Raw genomic sequence first — 19146 nt, 5'->3', positions numbered from 1 at the left:
CAAAAAAACAGGGTGGGGGAGGGGGTCTAAAAAGCTCAAGCGATAGCCAACCTGGCGTCTGCCTATGGGCTAGGCAGTGGATGCAGCGAGCACGAACTGATGAAGAACGAAACGAACGGCGGGTTGTGCTAAAATCATGCTGAAGACTGAGCTAAGGGCTCGCAAAAAAGCCTGCTTTGAGGGTCTTTGACACAGTGCAAATGCGAATCCGTGGAGTGATGTTTACAGGATCGTAATGGCCAAGGCAAGCGGTGTAATGGCTGCTACAGAACAATCTCCAGAGATGTTGGAGGGGATCATCGAGGGGCTTTTCCGCATCGTGATCGTAGTCCTTGGACTCCTTTCGTAGGACAACGGGGGACTGGGACTGGTGATGAGGAGAGCATCACCGATGAGGAACTTGCGTAGATAGTAAAGTCGCTTAGTAGATAAGGCCCCAGGTCCAAACGGAGTTCCGAATCTGGCCTTAAAAGTAGCTAATGTAGAAGAGGCTCCCGGGATGTTCAGGTCTGCTATACAAAAATACTTAGAGGAGGAAGTTTTCCCAGAGGTTTGGAAGCGGCAAAGTCTGGTACAATTGCCAAAGACGGGGAAACCACACGAAGACCCGTCGTCATATAGACCAATATACTTGATCGACACGGCGGAAAGGTGTTTAAGAAGATCATCAATCCTGAGGCACACCGAAGAAGTAAATGGTCTCTCGAGTTGCCAGTACAGCTTCCGGAAGGGGAGGTCGATCGAAGACGCTAGCTTGTCTGTTACAAAGACCGCCGAGATAGCACTTCAGCATCAACGGAGGGGGATTGGCTACTGTGCAGTAGTGGCTCCGGATGAAACACGTTCAATAACGCAAGTTGGGCGGTTATTGTCAATGCGTTCCTGTGTCTGGGGATACCCGGGTACCAGTACAAGATTCTCGGAAGTCACTTCCAGAATCGAATACTAGTTTACATCACGGAGGTGGGTCGGGTATCACATAATCTCAGGAGCCACGCAAGGTTCCATCTTGGACAATTTTATTCAGAAGATTGTTGAACGGATTTGGCTGAAATGCCGTTTCATCGCTTATCACACAAATCGTCACCGAGCTACAGAGGAATTGGCGCGTGGACTCGAGGAGTAGTTTATTAAGGCGCTAATCAAATGGTGCACACTTAGAAATTCTGAAATTTGCGCGAAACGGAATCACCAAAGAACTTAAACGTTTTCAAGACTGAATCACAAATTTTACTCAATTTTACGCGCATCATGTAATTGCTGGTTGGTTGCGTTAGATGTCAACAAATTCGTTTCACCAGAAACGTAGAATCAGTATCACGTTCATCAACCACCTTCTAACTCGGTGAAACAGCCGAGAGGTAAGGGATGTGGTTCACAATCAGCAGATCCGGTATTCGAATCCATGCATGGCATTATTTTACTTTTGTATGTTTTATCTGTTAAATCGGTTTCAGCGATTGCAAGACGTTAAGAAAAAATAAGTTTTATCTTGAAAGACGTAAATTTACATGTTTCAACCTCTAAATTTGTGTTTTTGAAGATGCTCGTATATGTCAGGTTCGGGACACTTAAAATTACACGATATTTTCTAGGTGTGTGGTTCAAGGGTTCGGAGTCGACAAATCAGACTATACCGGTATCTTGTGGTCGATTTCGACCCTTCTAACGAACAAGTGGCCACGCGGAAAACATCCTGGTAGTGTCGACCCTGCCCGCCGTTTCCCGAATGTAGAGATGGTACGGCCACACTCTACGCTAAGGCGGGAACGATATCTGCAATTAAGCGTTAGGAATGAACCAAGTAAAACATCGCAGGAGAGGTAGCCCCAGAGGCTCATGATGGCGCAGTCTCAACAGAGAAGTAATGGAAGTCGATTGAAACTTGACCTGATGGCTACAGATCAAGAGGCGATGCGACGATGGGGGGCAATCGCCCATGATGAAGATCTTTTACTTTGACCCTGTGCATCATTATGGGTGCTCTGGACTAAAACAATGAAATATGGGTATATTTGGTATGGGGAAGATGTCCGAAGTCCAAAAATGTTAACCAGAATATCTAAGATGGCGCCCTAAAATACAAGATGGAGGCTCCAAATTCAATATGGCGTCTGTTTAATTGAGTTTTGGGCTCTAAAACAATGAAATATGGGTATATTTGGTATGGGGAAGAAGTCTGGACTCCAAAAGTTGCGACCACAATAATCAAGATGACGGTCGAATATCCAAAAAGCGGCTGTTTATTTAAGTTTTGGGCTCTAAAACTATTCATTATGGCTAAACCTCTATGGGGAAGAAGTCTGGACCTCGAGTCCAAAAATGACGACCAGAATTTTTAAGATAGCAAACTTAAATCCAAAATGGCGGCTCAAAATTCAAGGTTGCGGCTTTTTTTAAGAGTTCAAGGCTCAAACATCAAAAGATAAACGATATGATTAATGGTGCCATGAAACAGATTGTTGTGAAACGTATGGAAGTGAGATATTTATCAACATATCACTTGAGTTTTGTTGAAATTATTATCGAAGGCACGAGAAAGGTGCCATCAGCGATAGGCGAATTAATTAGGGGTTTGTTTTTGTATTTTCCTAAACAGTCGTAAGTTCAAACAAAAGCGAGTTGTTTTACAATTTGATATAGGTACTAGCGCAAATCATCAATATTTGTTACGCGGTTAAGAACGCAGCCTGAGCAGTTGGCTGTCAAATGAACAAAACCCTCAGTTCTCAATATATTTTCAACCAGAACATGGCAATGTTCATAGCGATGATGCTCCCAAACAATTTATGATGACATCTTTTCAACTCCGTCCAAGATTTGTGCAAGTCTACGCTACGAGCTTGGATCCCTCCAAAGCGAGATAAATTGTTGACAACTCGTTCAATTCATAATCAATTCGAAAATTTGAAATTCAACTCTTGTTTTTATGACATTGAAAGCTATGTTGTCGAGTATTTTTCATTTCAGAGACGTCTTCTTCGATATGCAAAACTTTTCTGTACCGTTCATTGGAAGCAAACATACTGGTGACATTCCACAGAGCAAGAATTCTATAAATATCCTAATTACAGAAAGCATGACAGTAGTACCAAAGAATCTACACCAGCCATGGCTACGACTTAATGAATTGCATTTCCCGGTATCGTTCCGAACTCATCATATGGGGGGGAAGCTCTGACGCAGAAATCTGCCCGAACCAGGGAAGAACTTCGATTGACGGAAGACAGTTCCGGAAACTACCGTCGGGAACAAAGCCACCAGTTATTCTGATAAAATGTATTTACGGTGATGCACTACTACGGGGACGACGTACCTATACCTCCACCCATATCTCACAAGATGAAAATATACTTTGATGAAATTGTGAGTGGCATGTCCTCGAGACATTTGAGCGGTTTCCGTGTGTGTGCTTCCAAACCTGGATTTACTGCACAAGCAAGCGCTCTAAAGCTTCCATGAAGTAACCCGGAACGAGTTACAGTTCTGGAGGTAGGGTGTGTCCAATGGAAGTGCTGTGCTGCAGTGCCAGGTGGAAAAAGTAGTTCGTTTTGGTTTTGATAAGAGAGAGATTTTTCTTTTGCGTTGTTTTCCGCTAGGATGTGGGGAATTGAATAACACGCGCAGGGTTTCCAACAGCTTGCACCAGTCAGTGGTGAATGCGGTCGTGTCGTGAATGTGGTGTTGTGCGGTGAGGGAAAACGATTTTTCGGCTGTCATTCTAACGATAAATGGATGGATGCATGGCTGGGTCGCTCGCTGGTGTTACTCCTGGATATGAAATATTCACTGCTGGAAACCGTCGTTGTACGAAGGAGAAAAGTTGAAAGCATATCGCAAACACACGATAGTCGGGAAGTGCAATGTGGATTTAAAAGGAGAAAATATTGCAATTTGTTTTATTTTCCAATTTTATTGTTTCTTTTGCTGATGGTATAGAAAAGCGGAAGAACTGATCCACGGGACTAATGTACTGCTTAGAAAGCATGAGCTTTAAAACGATTGCCATGTGTACCTACAGGAGGGAATCATTGTAAAAGGATACAATTCCAGGGATTCAGTCCACTTGGAGATATATGTTTCAAATTGCCAGATTAAGATTTATTATTATCCAGAGACGAAGAAAGATCGCAGAAGAAAAACGCACTAACAATTTGTCGACCCAGGAACTGAAGGAAACCAGGCACTCGGTACAAAACCATTAAACTGCTGAGTAAACGCGAGAGACATACATATTCTGCATTATTAGGCAACTAGATGACCTAACGTGGCATTGGGCTGCAGCATTGGGTAAGTTGACAACCCGGATCCGACACAGCTCTGGTCCTCTCAAGTTTCTACCTCATGCTTCCACGGGTCAAGTGATAACAAAGACCGCCAGCTATACTCTGGCCTACGAGGTACTCAGCGCTCATGCCCACGCTGCGCTCATGAAGTGGGAACCTATTAATGTAGCCAGATTCAGAACACGGGTTCGAAACCTTGCCATGATCCAATGTTACGTGCCAACCGATGCTGCCGATATGCAAGACAAGAGAACTTCTACAGCCAACTGAATGCTGTCGTGGACCAGATTCCGAAAGGTGATATCAAGATCCTCATGGGCGACTTCAACGCGAAGGTTCGCTCCGACAACTTAGACTATGAGCACGTCATGGGACGCCATGGTCTCGGAGAATTGAGCGAAAACGGAGAGCTGTTTGCAGAGTTTTGTGGCAACAATGACATGGTGATTGGGGGATCGCTCTTTCCTCATCGACCAGTGCACAAAGTGACTTGGGTTTCCCGCGATGCCTTCACGAAAAATCAAATCTACCACATCTGCATCAGCCGGAAATGAAAACGGAGCCTTCTTGATGTGCGGAACAAACGTAGCACCGACATTGCGTTCGACCATCATCTCCTAATCGGCGAGGTTCGGCTGAGCATTGTTCGGATCCAGGAGGAAACATTCTAGAAACGGTTCAACACACGCCGACTGGAAGACGCTGCGTTGAAAAGGTCCTTCGTCGAGAAGCTAGAGAACCGTGTTGCGGATATTCCGGAAGTGGAAGCGTAGAAGCTCAATGAATCGTCATCAAGGGCGGCATCATCGCCACTGGTGAGAATACCGCTACGCACCCGAAGAAAGCAGTGGATCACAGATAATACCAGGAGGAAGATAGATGAGCAAAGGAATGCCAAAGCCGCGATAGAGCGAGCGAAAAAACGAGGAGCCAAAGCCGTAGCCCGTCAGCGCTATTCGGCTCTCGAGAAGGAAGAGAAACGCTCATATAGGCGGAACAAAAGAGCGTCGGACTCCCTAGCCGACGAAGGCGAGAAAGTCGCTAACACCGGCGACATCCGACTTCTCTACGATGTCTCAAGTCGCCTTAGTGGTACTAAGATGAATGCTACGATATCCGTGAAGGACCCAGTCAACACACGATCGCATATCATGTTGAATAGGATGTAAAAGTGGAGGTGGTATACGTACACGTTACACGCGGCTAAATGGAAGCATGTACGCATATGGCCTCCACGTTTGCATCCTATTCTACATCATATAAGACATTGTGTTAGCTGGGGATACATCTGGACAGTTATTGCCTGATCCGGCTGGCCAGTTGAAACGCTGGTTCAAGCACTTTGGAAACCCTTTTCAAGTGTCGGCCACGCTATCAACAGCTCAGCATGACCCGCCAAGGGTTCGACGCATTACCCGTGTCAACACCGAAGCTCCATCAGTGCAGGAGATAGAAACAGCTATCTGTAGCATGAAATCGAACAGAGTCCCGGGGGTCGATCGCATATCAGCCGAGATGCTCACAAGTACCAGTAGCTGTCCCCGTAGTATCTGCACAACTTCTGCATCAATTATTCTGCAACTATGGAAAATCACGACATTTTCAGTCGACTGGATGCAAATGTGCCCAAAAAGGGTGACCTGACTGTATGCAATAATTGGGGGGGTATCATGTGTAAACTATAGATTGGTTGAATTTGAACCCTATTGAATTGTAACATATACATTGAACTAGAAATGAACTCGATCAGTGTGAGAACCCGAAGATATTACTAAAATTACTAATTTTCATCAGTCCTATTTGTACCCTTATGGAATAAAGACTAGTTCTAAGAATCGGTGCGTTTTTGATGGTAGATTCGAAAGTCTTTGGGGTACGGAGGGTCTACAAATTTACTGTAGACAGGATTCACTACGTGCGTGGACAAATTACGTGGAGTTTCGAACACAAGTCGCGAAATCCTTAACGTGAGTCGCGAATCGTCGGTAGGCGTTGTGTGTAGGCCGGAAAATATATTCCCTCGCCGGTGGAATACCAACGCGGTGCAGCCATTGGTGGCTAGGTGGACTGTGCTTTTATGTGACAGACAATTGGGCAGAGGAACAATGGACGAGTTACACGCAAAAAATGCTGAGCTGGTGGCCAAACTAGAGGAATTAAAAGCGAAGATTTCAGAGGGAAGCAAAACTGAGCCTGGAACAAGTTTGACCCTCCTTGCACAACATAATGCTGATATTAGCAGACCAGGCCGCTTCGAATTGGAAACCCTGGTCAGCGATTTCAATCCAGACATACCGACATGTGAATCCGCAGAGAGCTGGTTAAGAAATGTCAAATCAACAGCGGAAGCTTATGGCTGGCCAGATCTCACTTGATTCTATTGTGCGAGGATGCATCTCCAGGGTGCTGCCAGATCGTGGTGGAACGGGGTACAGTCGATGGTGAAAACGTGGAATGTGTTCAAAATGAAACTTCTGGAAGCTTTTCCGGAGGCCAACGATCCTGTATCTATCCACGAGCAGCTAATGCGGAGAAGGAAGAAGTCTAGTGAAACGATCGAGACCTACATCTACGATCAAGTGGCCTTAGGCAGAAAAGGCAAATTTGACGATAAGGCCATCATCAAATACGTTATAGCTGGCATTGAAGATGTGCACAGAGCCAAAGGAGTAACCATCTCGATGCCACGTAGCCTCCCTGAGTTGCTTGAACAATTGAAGTGGGTCGATGGAATAGGGGGTATGCGGTCTAGTGCTAGTGAGAGTGTTAAGGCGTCGAAAACCGAAAAACAATGCTTTCGATGTTCAAAGCCGGGTCACATTGCAGATCAGTGCGGCGAGAAGCCGAAAGCAAGAAAGTGTTTCCGATGTGGATCGGATCGGCATCTAGAAGGAGTGTGGGTTAGGTCGAAGTGGTGAGCCGTCTCGTCCAGTGAAAGCTATTGTTGTGGATGATGAATTCGAGAAGATAGTGTCGGTTGATGAGAAGCAAATGATGGCATTAATCGATAGTGGAAGCCGAGTTACCACGATGAAAAACTCGTTCTCGCAGAAATTCGGGAACCGACAGCCAGTTGACCTAATACTGAAAGGTTTCGGTGGTCGACGAATTCGAGTGACCGAGAAGGTTGTAGCTGTGTTGAAAGTCGACGACATTGAAGAAAACGTGGAGTTTGTGGTAGTGCCGAATTTTGCCCAAAATTTACCTGTGATTATCGGAAAAGATGTATTGTGCGTTTAGCACTAAATTGATTTCCGAAAAAACTTCATTGACTTCCGCTGCCTTTCCTATGCGTTAAACATTACGTCGGAAGTAGTGCGCTGTATAGCAAACCAGATTTACTGTACAGCGCACTACTTCCGACGTTATGTTTAACGCATAGGAAAGGCAGCGGAAGTCAATGAAGTTTTTTCGGAAATCAATTTAGTGCTTAACGCACAATATTGAAGAGGGATACTGTACTGCTGACGAAGAAAAATGGGAAAGTGTGGCTGGCCAAAGGAGAGTGTAGTGTTCGGGAAACGGGAGAGCTTCAGCCGGAGGCAATCGTTCAGAACGTCTGCTCAGTCGAGGCATACGAACCTGTTACGCTGGATGATCTGAATGTGGATGGAACGAGTGTGAGCAAGGAAGAGCTTCTAGAATGCGTGACAAAAAACAGAGATTGTTTTTCCAAAAATTACCGTGAACTTGGAAAGGCCAAAAATGTGGAGTTAGAAATAGTGCTAGAAGATCATAAGCCGGTCTATGAGAAGCCGTATCGTATGGAATTCTCGCGAGAAAGTGAACTAAACAAAATCGTGAGAGAACTCTTGGAAGCAGGCATAATTGAGCCAACTAGATCGCCCTATAGTAGCCGTCCCAGCCAACAAATTGGTTCACATTACTCAACTACAACTCTGCTAAGTGATCCTTTACTCGATTAAGGGAGATTGTTTAAAATGTACAGATTTGCTCTATTCGTACAAATGTGGAGGCCATATACGTACACTTCACTCAAATCATTCTGTCATATACAATTGCAGATGCATTGATCTGTCGCAATATATAACTTCAATTATAATCATGTTTGGATACCTATATGATTTCCTTTTTACAAACAATAAAAAACGAAAACAAATGGATTAGTGAGTCTTGATATTTCAACCAACAGCTTTGAATCCAGATACTCTACCACTACGCCGTTCATTTGATGTTGTAGGATGCAGAATTTTAGCAAATATAAGTATTTTGCGGACTGGCCAGTAGACACTTGGTGCGGGCGATGAAATCTAAAAACATTTAAACACAAGACCGAACTGAACTTGACTTTGTGGACGATGTCGATTGCGCTGACGTTGGAAGGTAAAGGAGAAGTTAATGTTTACGATCTTCCGGGAGAAGAAAAACCTTACCTAATATCGACACTAATAGAGGTCCACGACACGGCCAACACGGGCCTGGTTCAGCGTTGAAGTAAATGGATACCCAGGTAAGAAAATTGAATAACACCTGAATTTTCTTCGATCTTTGCCAAAATATTAACTTTCCACTGCCACCGCAATCATATTTTCCCCTGTATAATTTCAGATTTACTAATATGAACTTATAAACAGTCAAACACTATAGATTACACTAGAATCGCAACTACTGTAGAAGAGATTGTATAAGAATGCTAATATTAAATTACATTGTTGTCCATTTGAAGTTGAAATTATACAAGACGTAAAACATGATCGAACGAAATTGCTGGCTTCGTAAACGATTACAGTTGATCAGTTATCGCATCTTTTGTAATTTTGAGCTTAATCTGTACATAAACACGATTTGGAATTAACATCCTTATGTGATCTCTGGTTTGCTGGGGTGCGTTGATTGTACCGAAGAAGGAAGGTGAATATCGAATGGTTATTGATTACACTAGTTTACAGCATTTTTGAACTCGGTAAGCTGATGATCATTTTTGGTGTAGAAGCATGCCCTGAGTTCGAAAACGCGAAAGAAAAAAATTACAGTAGACCGGAAATTTTTTCGACTTTCCATACAAGGTTGATGATTTGAAATCGATTGTTGTGGTGGCGGACTGTATACACTTGTACCGACTACTTTTCGAACGCGAGAGAAATAATCTACACCGATTAACTTCGAAATAAACGTTTTATTAACTCAAATTACAATGGTTGTATTTTTCTTCCCGACCGCGTGTGTTCAATTCGCGAACGCAATGAAACTGAGTCATGAAACAAAAAAGCAAAAACAAAACGGGAAAAATACCCATAGTAAAAAAGATGTGCGCGTAAGCGCGGGGGGTCCACTGATACCCGAACATCCTCCCCGCCCTGAGGCCGCTGGGCTCAAGCAGATGGTAGAATGCATAGCTTGTGGATTGGTCATTGGTATAGAGCTTGTCCTCGTCGCAAGTCACTGTTCGTACTATGCCTGTCGGATCGGCATGTACCTGCACCACCCTGGCCAGCTCCCATTGGGCAGGCGGAGCATTGTCATTTTTTACCAATACTAGCTGATCCACTTGAACGTTTGGCTTGGTAGTTCGCCACTTGGCCCGTGGCTGGAGACTCGAAAGATACTCGTCCTTCCAACGATTCCATATGATGGCTGTCTTCTGCTGTATTTGCTGCCACTGTTCCAACCGGTTGGCTGGTACTTTCTTCAAATCTGGTTCTGGAATGAGGTTTACTGGCTGCCCGATCAAAAAATGACCCGGCGTCAGAGCTTCTCAACTGTCCGGATCGGTCGACATAGCACAGATGGGCCTGGAATTTAGGCACGCTTCAGTTTGGCAGAGAATTGTCGACAAGTCCTCAAATGTCAACGCTTCGGTTCCGAGTTCTGCCACTAGATGCCACTTCGCACTTTTTACGGCGGCTTCCCATATACCGCCCATATGGGGCGCGGACGGCGGGATAAACGTCCACTTGATCCCGATGTTCGACAGAAACCGACTTGCTTCCTTATCGTGGGCACGCACTTGCTCAAGAAGTTCTTGCAGTGTGCGGTCAGCGCCAATGAAATTGGTCCCATTGTCTGACCAAATCTCAGTTGGGTATCCACGCCGAGATATAAAACGCTTTAACGTGCCGAGAAATGTGTTGGTAGTCATGTCGCCTGCTGCTTCAAGATGTACGGCACGCGTGGATAGGCACACGTACACCGCTATGTAGCCCTTTGTCACCTTGACTCCTCGGATGCACGTCGCCTTGATCTTCAATGGACCGGCGTAATCCACGCCGACAAAGCAGAATGGTCGCGTCGCTAGCACCCTTGCTGGCGGGAGGCTACCCATGAGCTGGCTTGCCAATCGTCCCTTCAACCGAACACATCTAGTACAGTCCTGAACAATCTTGCGAACGACCTTTTGACATCCGATAATCTAATACTGCTGGTTGATACTCGCCGTCAGAAGTGCAGGCCCTGCGTGAAGGTTACGCAGGTGTAACTCACGCACCAATAACGTTGTCGCTTGATGATTCCATGGTAAGATGATCGGATGTTTGACTTCGTCCGGTAGTGCTGAGTTCTGGAGCCTTCCTCCTACATGAATTATCCCCTGGTTGTCCAAAAACGGGTAAAGCGAAGAAAGAACACACTTGGATCGCAATGGTTGTTCCAATTCTTCCTTGAACGCTTCATGTTGAACAGCACGAACTACTTGTCCTCTGGCCTGCTCCAATTCAACAGGTAAGAGTTCACCTGATCGTCGTTCTTCGTTGATTGTGCAGGTAATGTTATGCACAAACCGATTCACCCATGCGAGGCTTCGAATAATGAGCGTGAAGTTGGAGCGCCTTTTCAAAAGCAGTTGTTCCACCTCGAAGTTGTAGTGTATTGGCCCTAATGCAGCATGCAGTGTCCTTTGTGGTCGCTGCTCCAAGAGCTCTTCGTCATCGTCGAGTTTCACCAGCGCAGTATCCCAAGTACACGGATTGCCCTTTAACCAACGCGGACCTTGGAACCACAAGTCATGCTCGACTAGCTCTGACGGGGATAGACCGCGGCTTGCACAATCGGCGGGGTTTTCTTCGCTTCTCACGTGATTCCAATGCTGTCGAGGTAAGTGTTCCAAGATTTCTGCCGTTCTGTTTGCAACGTAGGTTCGCCATTTCCGAGGATGTGCAGATAACCACTGGAGCACAATGGTGGAGTCTGTCCACGCCCACTGCTCGATCTCCAGATGAGACCATGCTTCGGAAACCTTCCTCATCAGCTCGGCCAGTAGCAGTGCTCCGTTCAGCTCCAAACGAGGAAGAGATACCTGCTTTATTGGAGCCACCCTTGATTTGGCTGCCACTAGAACGACACTGACGTTGCCTAGATTATCAACCACACGAGAATACACAACAGCAGCGTATGCTTGCTCCGAGGCGTCCGAAAAACCATGAATTTGAAGCTTTCCACCGACGTGACCGGTGAACCGTGGAATCCGTATTTCTTCCAGACGATACAAGCTGTCCTTGATGGTCATCCACTCTGCCATGATCGCAGGTGGCAGCAGATCGTCCCATCCAACGTCGAAAAGCCAAAGGTGCTGATAGAGGATTTTGATTTTCACCATAGCCGGAGTGAGCCACCCAAAAGGATCAAATAATCTCGAGGAATCGGAAATCATTTGCCGCTTCGTATTCACGTTGTCAATAGGAAGAAAGATCTTGAACCCATACTCGTCGTCCGTAGGATACCACAAAATTCCCAGTGCCTTCACCGACTCTTCCTGCTCCGAAAGTTTGAGTGGCACCGGCGTAGAACCTGACAGGAGCGCTTCACTGTTGGATGTCCACTTTCTGAGCTCAAACCCCGCAGAGCCAAGGATCTCGATGATATGCTCTTTGAGTAGTTTCGCTTTTTCTTCGTTGTCTGCTCCGGACAAACAATCATCCACGTAGAAGTCGGTCGTAGTTCGCTTCGCCGCCTCAGGGTAGACGACCTCGTACGGTTTTGCTGCCTCTCGCATCGCTTGAATCGCCTGGTATGGAGCAGTTTTAGTCCCGTACGTTACCGTGCAAAGTCGGTAGTGCTTCAACTGACCCGCGTCGTCGATCCACAAAATCCGCAGGTAGTCCCGGTCGTCTTGATGTACCCACACTTGGCGGTACATTTTCGCCACGTCGCCGCAGAACGCCACTCGGTGTGACCGAAAACGGAGAGACACGGTCCAAAGATCTTCGTTGTTGTTTGGTCCATCCAAAAGTCGATCATTCAAAGACATTCCTGTCGACGTTGAACTGGAAGCGTCGAAAACAACGCGTAGTTTGGTCGTCGAGCTTCCCTGCTTTATCACTGCATGATGTGGGAGATAATAGCACTCCGCTGGGTTCCTATTCACCTCTGCAGCTGGAACCTCTTCCATGTGACGTAGTTCCAGGTACTCTGCCATGAAAGCTTCATAATCTCGCTTGAACTCCGGCTGGAATTCGAACCGCTTCTGCATCGCTTTGAGCCGCTTGTGTGCGGCTGTCAAGGACTCCCCTAGTGGTGGCTTCGAATTGTCGAATGGCAGACGAACAATGAAGCGCCCGTTCTCGTCGCGTGTCAGGGTCGAGTTGAAGTGCTCGATAACCTTGACCTCAGAAGGAGTCAACTGTTGCTTGCTGTTCAGCTCCTCCTGCTCCCAGAAAAGCCGTAGGGTACGATTCAAGTCCACCTCCGTTTGCAGGCTGACGATCGCATGGCTGCTGCAAATGGACTCCGCTGCATCGTACCTCCCCGCCACGATCCAACCAAAGACCGTACGTTGGGCCACCGTAAGGCCGCATTCGTCCTTGACTTGGCCACCCTCGAGCAGCGCAAGAAAGACGTCCGATCCAAGTATGATGTCGATGGAAGCCGGCCGGTTGAACGTTGGATCAGCCAGCTCACCGAGATTCTCCAGCAACTTCATATTGCTCAGCTTGAACTTTTGCGTAGGAATAGTAGAGGTCAACTTACCGAGAACGTAGGCGTTAGTTGAAATGACGACAATCTCGTTGAACCTGGGTGCCAGTTGTAGTGTAACTACACCGCGAGTAGTTCCTACCTGCTGGCTACCTAGCCCGCTGACGAACAACTTACCGTTGCGTCTCGGTAGTTCCAATTTCTTCACACATTCTTCCGACACAAGGGTAGCTTGCGATCCGGAGTCGATCAATGCCCTCATTTGCAGAAAGCATCCATCCGTCTTCCGCACGTTGACGACCGCCGTAGGAAGCAATGAAATCGTTTGGCACTCTTGCACTGGCAACTGTGCCGCCAGAACATTGATATTCTTCTCAACACTTTCCGGAGCAGCACTTTCACTTGTGTTTTCTTCGATACGTTTGTCCTTCTTCACACCGGGACAGAGCAACGTATGGTGGCGTTGGTTGCATTCCGGTGTACGGCACACAGATTTCGAGGAGCAGAATTTAGCACTGTGCGATGGCCTCAAACAGTTAAAGCACAATTTGGCCTTTTGTGCCAAAACCCGCCTGTCTTCAACACTCATCTGCTTAAAGTCCTCGCACAAATACGTATTATGCTCTTTTGAGCATTTCGCGCACTTTTGGTTCGACGCTACTCCGTGTAACGCCCTCACTTTCTTCTCACTTATCACTGATTTTACTTCCTTCTTATTCGCCTCCTTCTTCGTAAAAGCTGAGCAGGTCTCCAGTGCCTCACATCGTTGCCGCAGGAACGACAGCAGATCTTCGAACGACGGATTGTCATTCTCAATCACCTTCTGCGACCAGCTTACCTGAGTCTCCCGATCCAGCTTTTCGAGCATCAAGTGAATAAGCCACGGATCTCGTCCACGAAACTCTCGGCCTAGCGCGTCCAACTGCTGCACGACCTCATCGGATGTCGTAACCAACCTACTCAGCCCTTGAGGGTTGGAACTCGCCACCGTTGGTTGCTCCAATTCACGCACCAGAGAAAAGACCGTGAACCGCTTCTTGTCGTAGTGTGTACACAAGGCGTCCCACGCTCTGGCATAATTCGCACTGCTAATCGTGAATTTGTTTACCAAACGCTTGGCATCTCCATCCAAATACGAAAATAAATATTGCATTTTCAGCGATGCCGAAATATCATTCCGGCTGTGAATTGTTGACTGGTACAGACACGGGGCTGCTATGGTGATCTGATTTTGTTGCCGCTTATCATGCGCAACCAGAGCTCACTAATACCAACGTTCACTCAATACAGCAGCGGGAGAAAATAAGGAAAAACGCACTTTGGCGAAAAATGTTTGCGAAAAGACGTGTTGTGTGTCTTTTCACAAACAATTCCCACCCTATGTAGGTACTTCACCTGAGCATTGATACTCTGAAATTGAAAATTATCAAATGTGCCCCTTTTTCATGATCAACACTTTTATGAGAATTAATGTGATGCAAGCGTTTTGCACCAATATCCCTCGTAAAAAGGTAAACATTCAAATTTCATGACTGTGTTGGTGAATATTTTAGCTGGAGCATAAATTTATGCTCCACGTAAGGAGGCACAATCCAATCTGTCAAACTCCATAGTGAAAAAATAGGATGCCGTCCCCTTGGGTACAGATCCTTGAACGTTTGCCACTCTTTGCGATTGCCGCTGAATGTTGGCACGTTGATAGCTGGGAGACGAACATTGTGTTGGGGTGCAGCATTCGGCATCTGACCATCTTCCGGAAAAACATTCGCGTTCTGCATCGTTCTTGACGGCAGCTGCTGCTGCAACAACATCTGTCGTTGTGTCTCGATAAGCAGCTGCAGAGCCTCCTTCCAATCTTTCGATTCGGCGATGGTTTGCTGGCTCGCGGAAGATCCGACATCATCCAGAGCTGCTTCGAACAATGTTTTCGCACGGTAGTACATGCCGAAAAACTCTTCGCGAACATCGAACACGGACGCAATCGCAGCAGGATCTTGTTGATTCTCCTCTATTTCTCCTTGCACCGCCCGAAATTTGTCAGCAAGCACTTTGAGCTGGTCCAACCGCTCTCTAACCTCACTTTGGGAGTTGGACTCGGTGAGGTTTTTCGCGGCTGAAAGCTCCCCCTTCACTTGCGCTAGCAGCGCATTTCGACGGCCGAACAGCTTCTCCATTATCCGGAACCGGAGGACCAAATGTTGTGGTGGCGGACTGTATACACTTGGACCGACTACTTTTCGAACGCGAGAGAAATAATCTACACCGATTAACTTCGAAATAAACGTTTTATTAACTCAAATTACAATGGTTGTATTTTTCTTCCCGACCGCGTGTGTTCAATTCGCGAACGCAATGGAACTGAGTCATGAAACAAAAAAGCAAAAACAAAACGGAAAAAATACCCATAGTAAAAAAGATGTGCGCGTAAGCGCGGGGGGTCCACTGATACCCGAACATCGATTTTTGTTCTATTTTTAAGCAAAATCGCTCACTTCAAACATCTCATTCTCCGTAATCAATGCTCCGATTGAGCTGAAATTTTTACTGTAGCTCGCCTACTTATGATATGTAAAATAAACGTCGAGAAAGAATTTTTCAGTTGTTTTTTTCTTATTGAAAAAAATACCTTTCTTCAAAATTTTTTGGGAATTTTGCTAAAATTTAAGAAGATCGTCCCTAAAACTCGCCAATATCTTGAATTTCATCAATCTGACGCAAAACCCGTTTTCGCATGATCGAATGGTATTGTATTCAGCTTTTAATTTATGGAAAAAGATTTAAAATTGGTTGAACAAAACGTAATATATTTGAATTTTAGTAAATTACATATTTTGAAAAGTTGCAAAACTCGATATTATGCTAAAACTCAAAAACTGTTCTACTTTAAATTTTTTGAAGGTCGGTTCCGAAATCAGCACTAAATTGTGCTTCATAAATTTTGGTCGTTGACAGAAGTTCACGACTTTCGTTTTATTTTGTAAACTTGTGTTATCGTTCGCTTAACCAAAAAACAGTTAAAGATAGATTTCCTATGCCAACTATCGAATATTGTCTGAGTAAGTTGGTGGGTAGTGAGGTCTTCATCACCGTTGACCTGTTTAGCGGCTATTATCAGATTCCGGTTGCGGTAGACAGTAGGAAGCTTACAGCGTTCTCCACGATGGATAGCCATTACCAATTTGTGAGGATGCCTTTCGGACTTGTGAATGGCTGTGCCGTATTTCAACGCGCGATGAATCAAGTGGTTGCCGAGCTGAAAGAAGATAACGTGGTGGTTTATATGGATGATGTGATTCTCAGTGGCAAAACGGAAGAAGAAGTGTTGAAAAAGTTTGAACGGTTTTTACGTGTCCTGAGAGAGCATGGCTTCACAGTTAACCTGAAGAAAAGTCAGTTCTTCAAACGTGTAGTGGACTTTCTGGGGTTTGAAGTGTCGAAGAATGGAGTTAAACCAGGAGAGCGGAAACTAGAAGCAGTTGAGAAGTTCCCGGAACCTACTTCCAAACATGAGGTGCAGCAATTTCTTGGGTTGACGGGGTATTTCCGAAGATTTGTGAAGAACTACAGTTTTCGTGCAAACGCCTTGATTAAACTGCTGAAAGATGAGGTGGAGTTCGAATGGTGTGACGAACAAGTGCAAGCCTTTGACGATTTGAAAAGAGCATTAATGACGAAGCCCGTATTGGCATTGTACGATCCAGCGAGAGAATTGGAGATTCATACAGATGCGTCCGCTATTGGCTTGGGTGGTATTCTACACTCGCTCACCGATGAAGGATGGAAACCAGTGGGCTACTTTAGCCGAAAAACAAGTGAGCAAGAAGCGAACTATTTCAGCTACGAACTGGAAGTGTTGGCAGTAGTAGCCAGTGTTGAGCGATTCCGCCAATATTTGTTGGGAAGACCTTTCAAAGTGGTGACCGATTGCAGTGCAGTGACTCAAACTTTTGCAAAAAAGGAGATCGGACGCAGAGTGGCTCGGTGGATACTGAAGCTGCAAGAATATGAAATAATGTTTGAACACCGTGCTGGAACGAAGATGCGTCATGCGGATTCTCTGAGCCGCAACCCGTCTGGCGAAGCAGCTGAAGAAGAGCCAGTGATTTTTCATGTGATGCGGTTAGAAATCGATGAAGACGACTTTTTGGTGACTATGCAGCGGCAGGACCCGAAGCTCCTGGAGGTAATGGAATCGCTACAGCAGCCGATCAGGAATAATTACGATCGCCAGACCCGACACGACTATGAACTTGTTCGGAATCGATTGATGCGTAAGGTCGAAAATGAACTCAAGTGGGTAGTGCCAGAGCGAGTGAGGTGGCGTATACTAAAGGCTTATCACGACGACATGGGGCACATGGGCGAAGAAAAAGTGCTGGATAATATGAAGAAGAAGTTTTGGTTCAAGCGGATGCGGCATTATGTGAAGGAGTTCATCAAAGCGTGCCCAAAATGTGCGTATAATAAGGCGAAAGGCGGACAACCGGAAGAAAAGTTGAATCCGATACCGAAGATAGTGTTGAAGAACAACCTCTGGCAGCACGGTCGTGTCATCAGGTAACCGCCGCTACTGTGGTGTGCCCCACCGAACGGGCGGCACTGTGGTAGCTGTCAAATGTTTCCCTCCATTTTATTATTACCAAAACGTATTCAGTCAATACAAGACGTGTTTGTTGTTTCTCTCTAAACAAGTGTTCGTTTTATTACTTCCGGTTTCTCCGTGTCCATCCGAAAACCCATTTCAGGTTTTGGGTCCAGTAATCGCGTCGCGCGTGTGGAACATTCGGAACATTTGTGAAAAGTGGAATTCGTGATGGAGGAGGAAAAAGTCGAACGTGTTTTTCTGCCGCTGTTCGACGGCACAAACTATGCAGCATGGAAGTTCCGCATGCTGATACTCCTGGAGGAGCATGAGCTCGTGGAGTGTGTGGAAACTTTTGCTGCGGATGTGCCGGAACTGCAGGAAGTGCCGGGCGACAGTGAAGCAGTGAAGAAAACGAAAGAATTGGCAAGAGAGAAGAGGAAGAAAATGGACCGCAAGTGCAAATCGTTGGTAGTGTCGCGTATTCACGATTCGCAGCTGGAATATATCCAGGATAAACCCGCTCCGAAGGACATTTGGGATGCATTGCGTCGTGTGTTCGAGCGGCGCAGTATCGCGAGCAGGATGCATCTGAAGCGGCAGATGCTCACAATGCGTTTCGAAGGTGGTACGCTGCAGCAACATTTTCTCCGGTTCGATAAATTAGTGCGCGAGTACCGGGCGACGGATGCGGTGTTGGAGGAGATCGACGTGATCTGCCACCTCCTACTGACTCTTGGCAGTTCGTATGCCACCGTGGTTACCGCGATTGAGACAATGCCGGAAGAAAACTTGTCGCTTGAGTTTGTGAAGTGTCGATTGCTAGACGAAGAAACCAAGCGAAAAGGTGTCGAAATGTGTTCCCCCGCCGCGAGTGGTGAAGCTGCTTTCTCCAGCTCGAAGAAGCCGGCGCCGACGAAGCCGAAGAGCATGAAGTGTTTCGGGTGTAAGCAGGAGGGACACAAGTTATCGGAATGCCCTGTGAAGAAAAAGAGCGGGAACAAAAGTGCAAAATCGAAAGCAAATGTTGCCGAACAAGGTGGTGTTTGTTTTGCCGGCTTCAGCAGGGGTTCCGAAGTACAGTGTGGGTCGCGAAAAGTGAACTGGTTCATCGATTCTGGGTGTTCGGATCACCTGGTGAACGACAGATCGCTGTTCGAGGATCTGAAAGTGCTGGACCGTCCGATTGAAATCGCGATCGCGAAGAATGAACAGTGCATTGTGGCGAAGCATTCCGGGACTGTTCGCGTGCTCTCCCATGTCAACGGAAAGCAAATCGAGTGCACAGTGAAGAACGTATTGTACGTGCCAGAACTGAGATGCAATTTGTTTTCGGTGATGAGAGTGGACGATGCGGGGATGAAAGTGATCTACGAGAAAGGGAAAGTAAAAATCCTGCGGGGATCGGAA

General features: G+C 46.2%; 2 protein-coding genes across 2 annotated transcripts; both read right to left on the bottom strand.

Moving 5' to 3' along the window:
- Positions 1 to 7836: 7836 nt before the first annotated feature.
- On the bottom strand, positions 7837 to 10569 carry LOC134289478 (uncharacterized). Its single transcript, XM_062855346.1, has 3 exons — positions 10008 to 10569; positions 9593 to 9947; positions 7837 to 7885 (listed from the first exon to the last, which is right to left on the bottom strand). The coding sequence occupies exons 1-3, from the start codon at positions 10567 to 10569 to the stop codon at positions 7837 to 7839; spliced, it is 966 nt and encodes a 321-aa protein (XP_062711330.1).
- An 87-nt stretch (positions 10570 to 10656) lies between these two features.
- On the bottom strand, positions 10657 to 15328 carry LOC134289473 (uncharacterized). The gene is made up of 2 exons (XM_062855342.1): positions 14799 to 15328; positions 10657 to 14335 (listed from the first exon to the last, which is right to left on the bottom strand). The coding sequence occupies exons 1-2, from the start codon at positions 15326 to 15328 to the stop codon at positions 10657 to 10659; spliced, it is 4209 nt and encodes a 1402-aa protein (XP_062711326.1).
- Positions 15329 to 19146: the final 3818 nt, after the last annotated feature.

This window comes from Aedes albopictus, chromosome 1, assembly GCF_035046485.1.
Source record: "Aedes albopictus strain Foshan chromosome 1, AalbF5, whole genome shotgun sequence".
NCBI classification, from domain to species: Eukaryota; Metazoa; Arthropoda; class Insecta; order Diptera; family Culicidae; genus Aedes; species Aedes albopictus.
Note: the sequence above shows the minus strand (reverse complement) of the source record. Positions and strands in the feature narration are given on the sequence as shown.

Bases quoted from the DNA above. Each gene is read 5' to 3' on its own strand.
- LOC134289478 (XM_062855346.1), bottom strand. From the start codon at position 10,569: ATGGGTAGCCTCCCGCCAGCAAGGGTGCTAGCGACGCGACCATTCTGC. The intron at 9,948-10,007 runs GTTGAGAAGCTC...ACCTCATTCCAG, and splicing joins TATGTCGACCGATCCGGACA to AACCAGATTTGAAGAAAGTA. The intron at 7,886-9,592 runs GTTCGGGTATCA...ATCCACATTCAG, and splicing joins GGCCTCAGGGCGGGGAGGAT to ATCATCCAGCGTAACAGGTT.
- LOC134289473 (XM_062855342.1), bottom strand. From the start codon at position 15,328: ATGGAGAAGCTGTTCGGCCGTCGAAATGCGCTGCTAGCGCAAGTGAAG. The intron at 14,336-14,798 runs GTACCCAAGGGG...AACAATTCACAG, and splicing joins TGGCAAACGTTCAAGGATCT to CCGGAATGATATTTCGGCAT.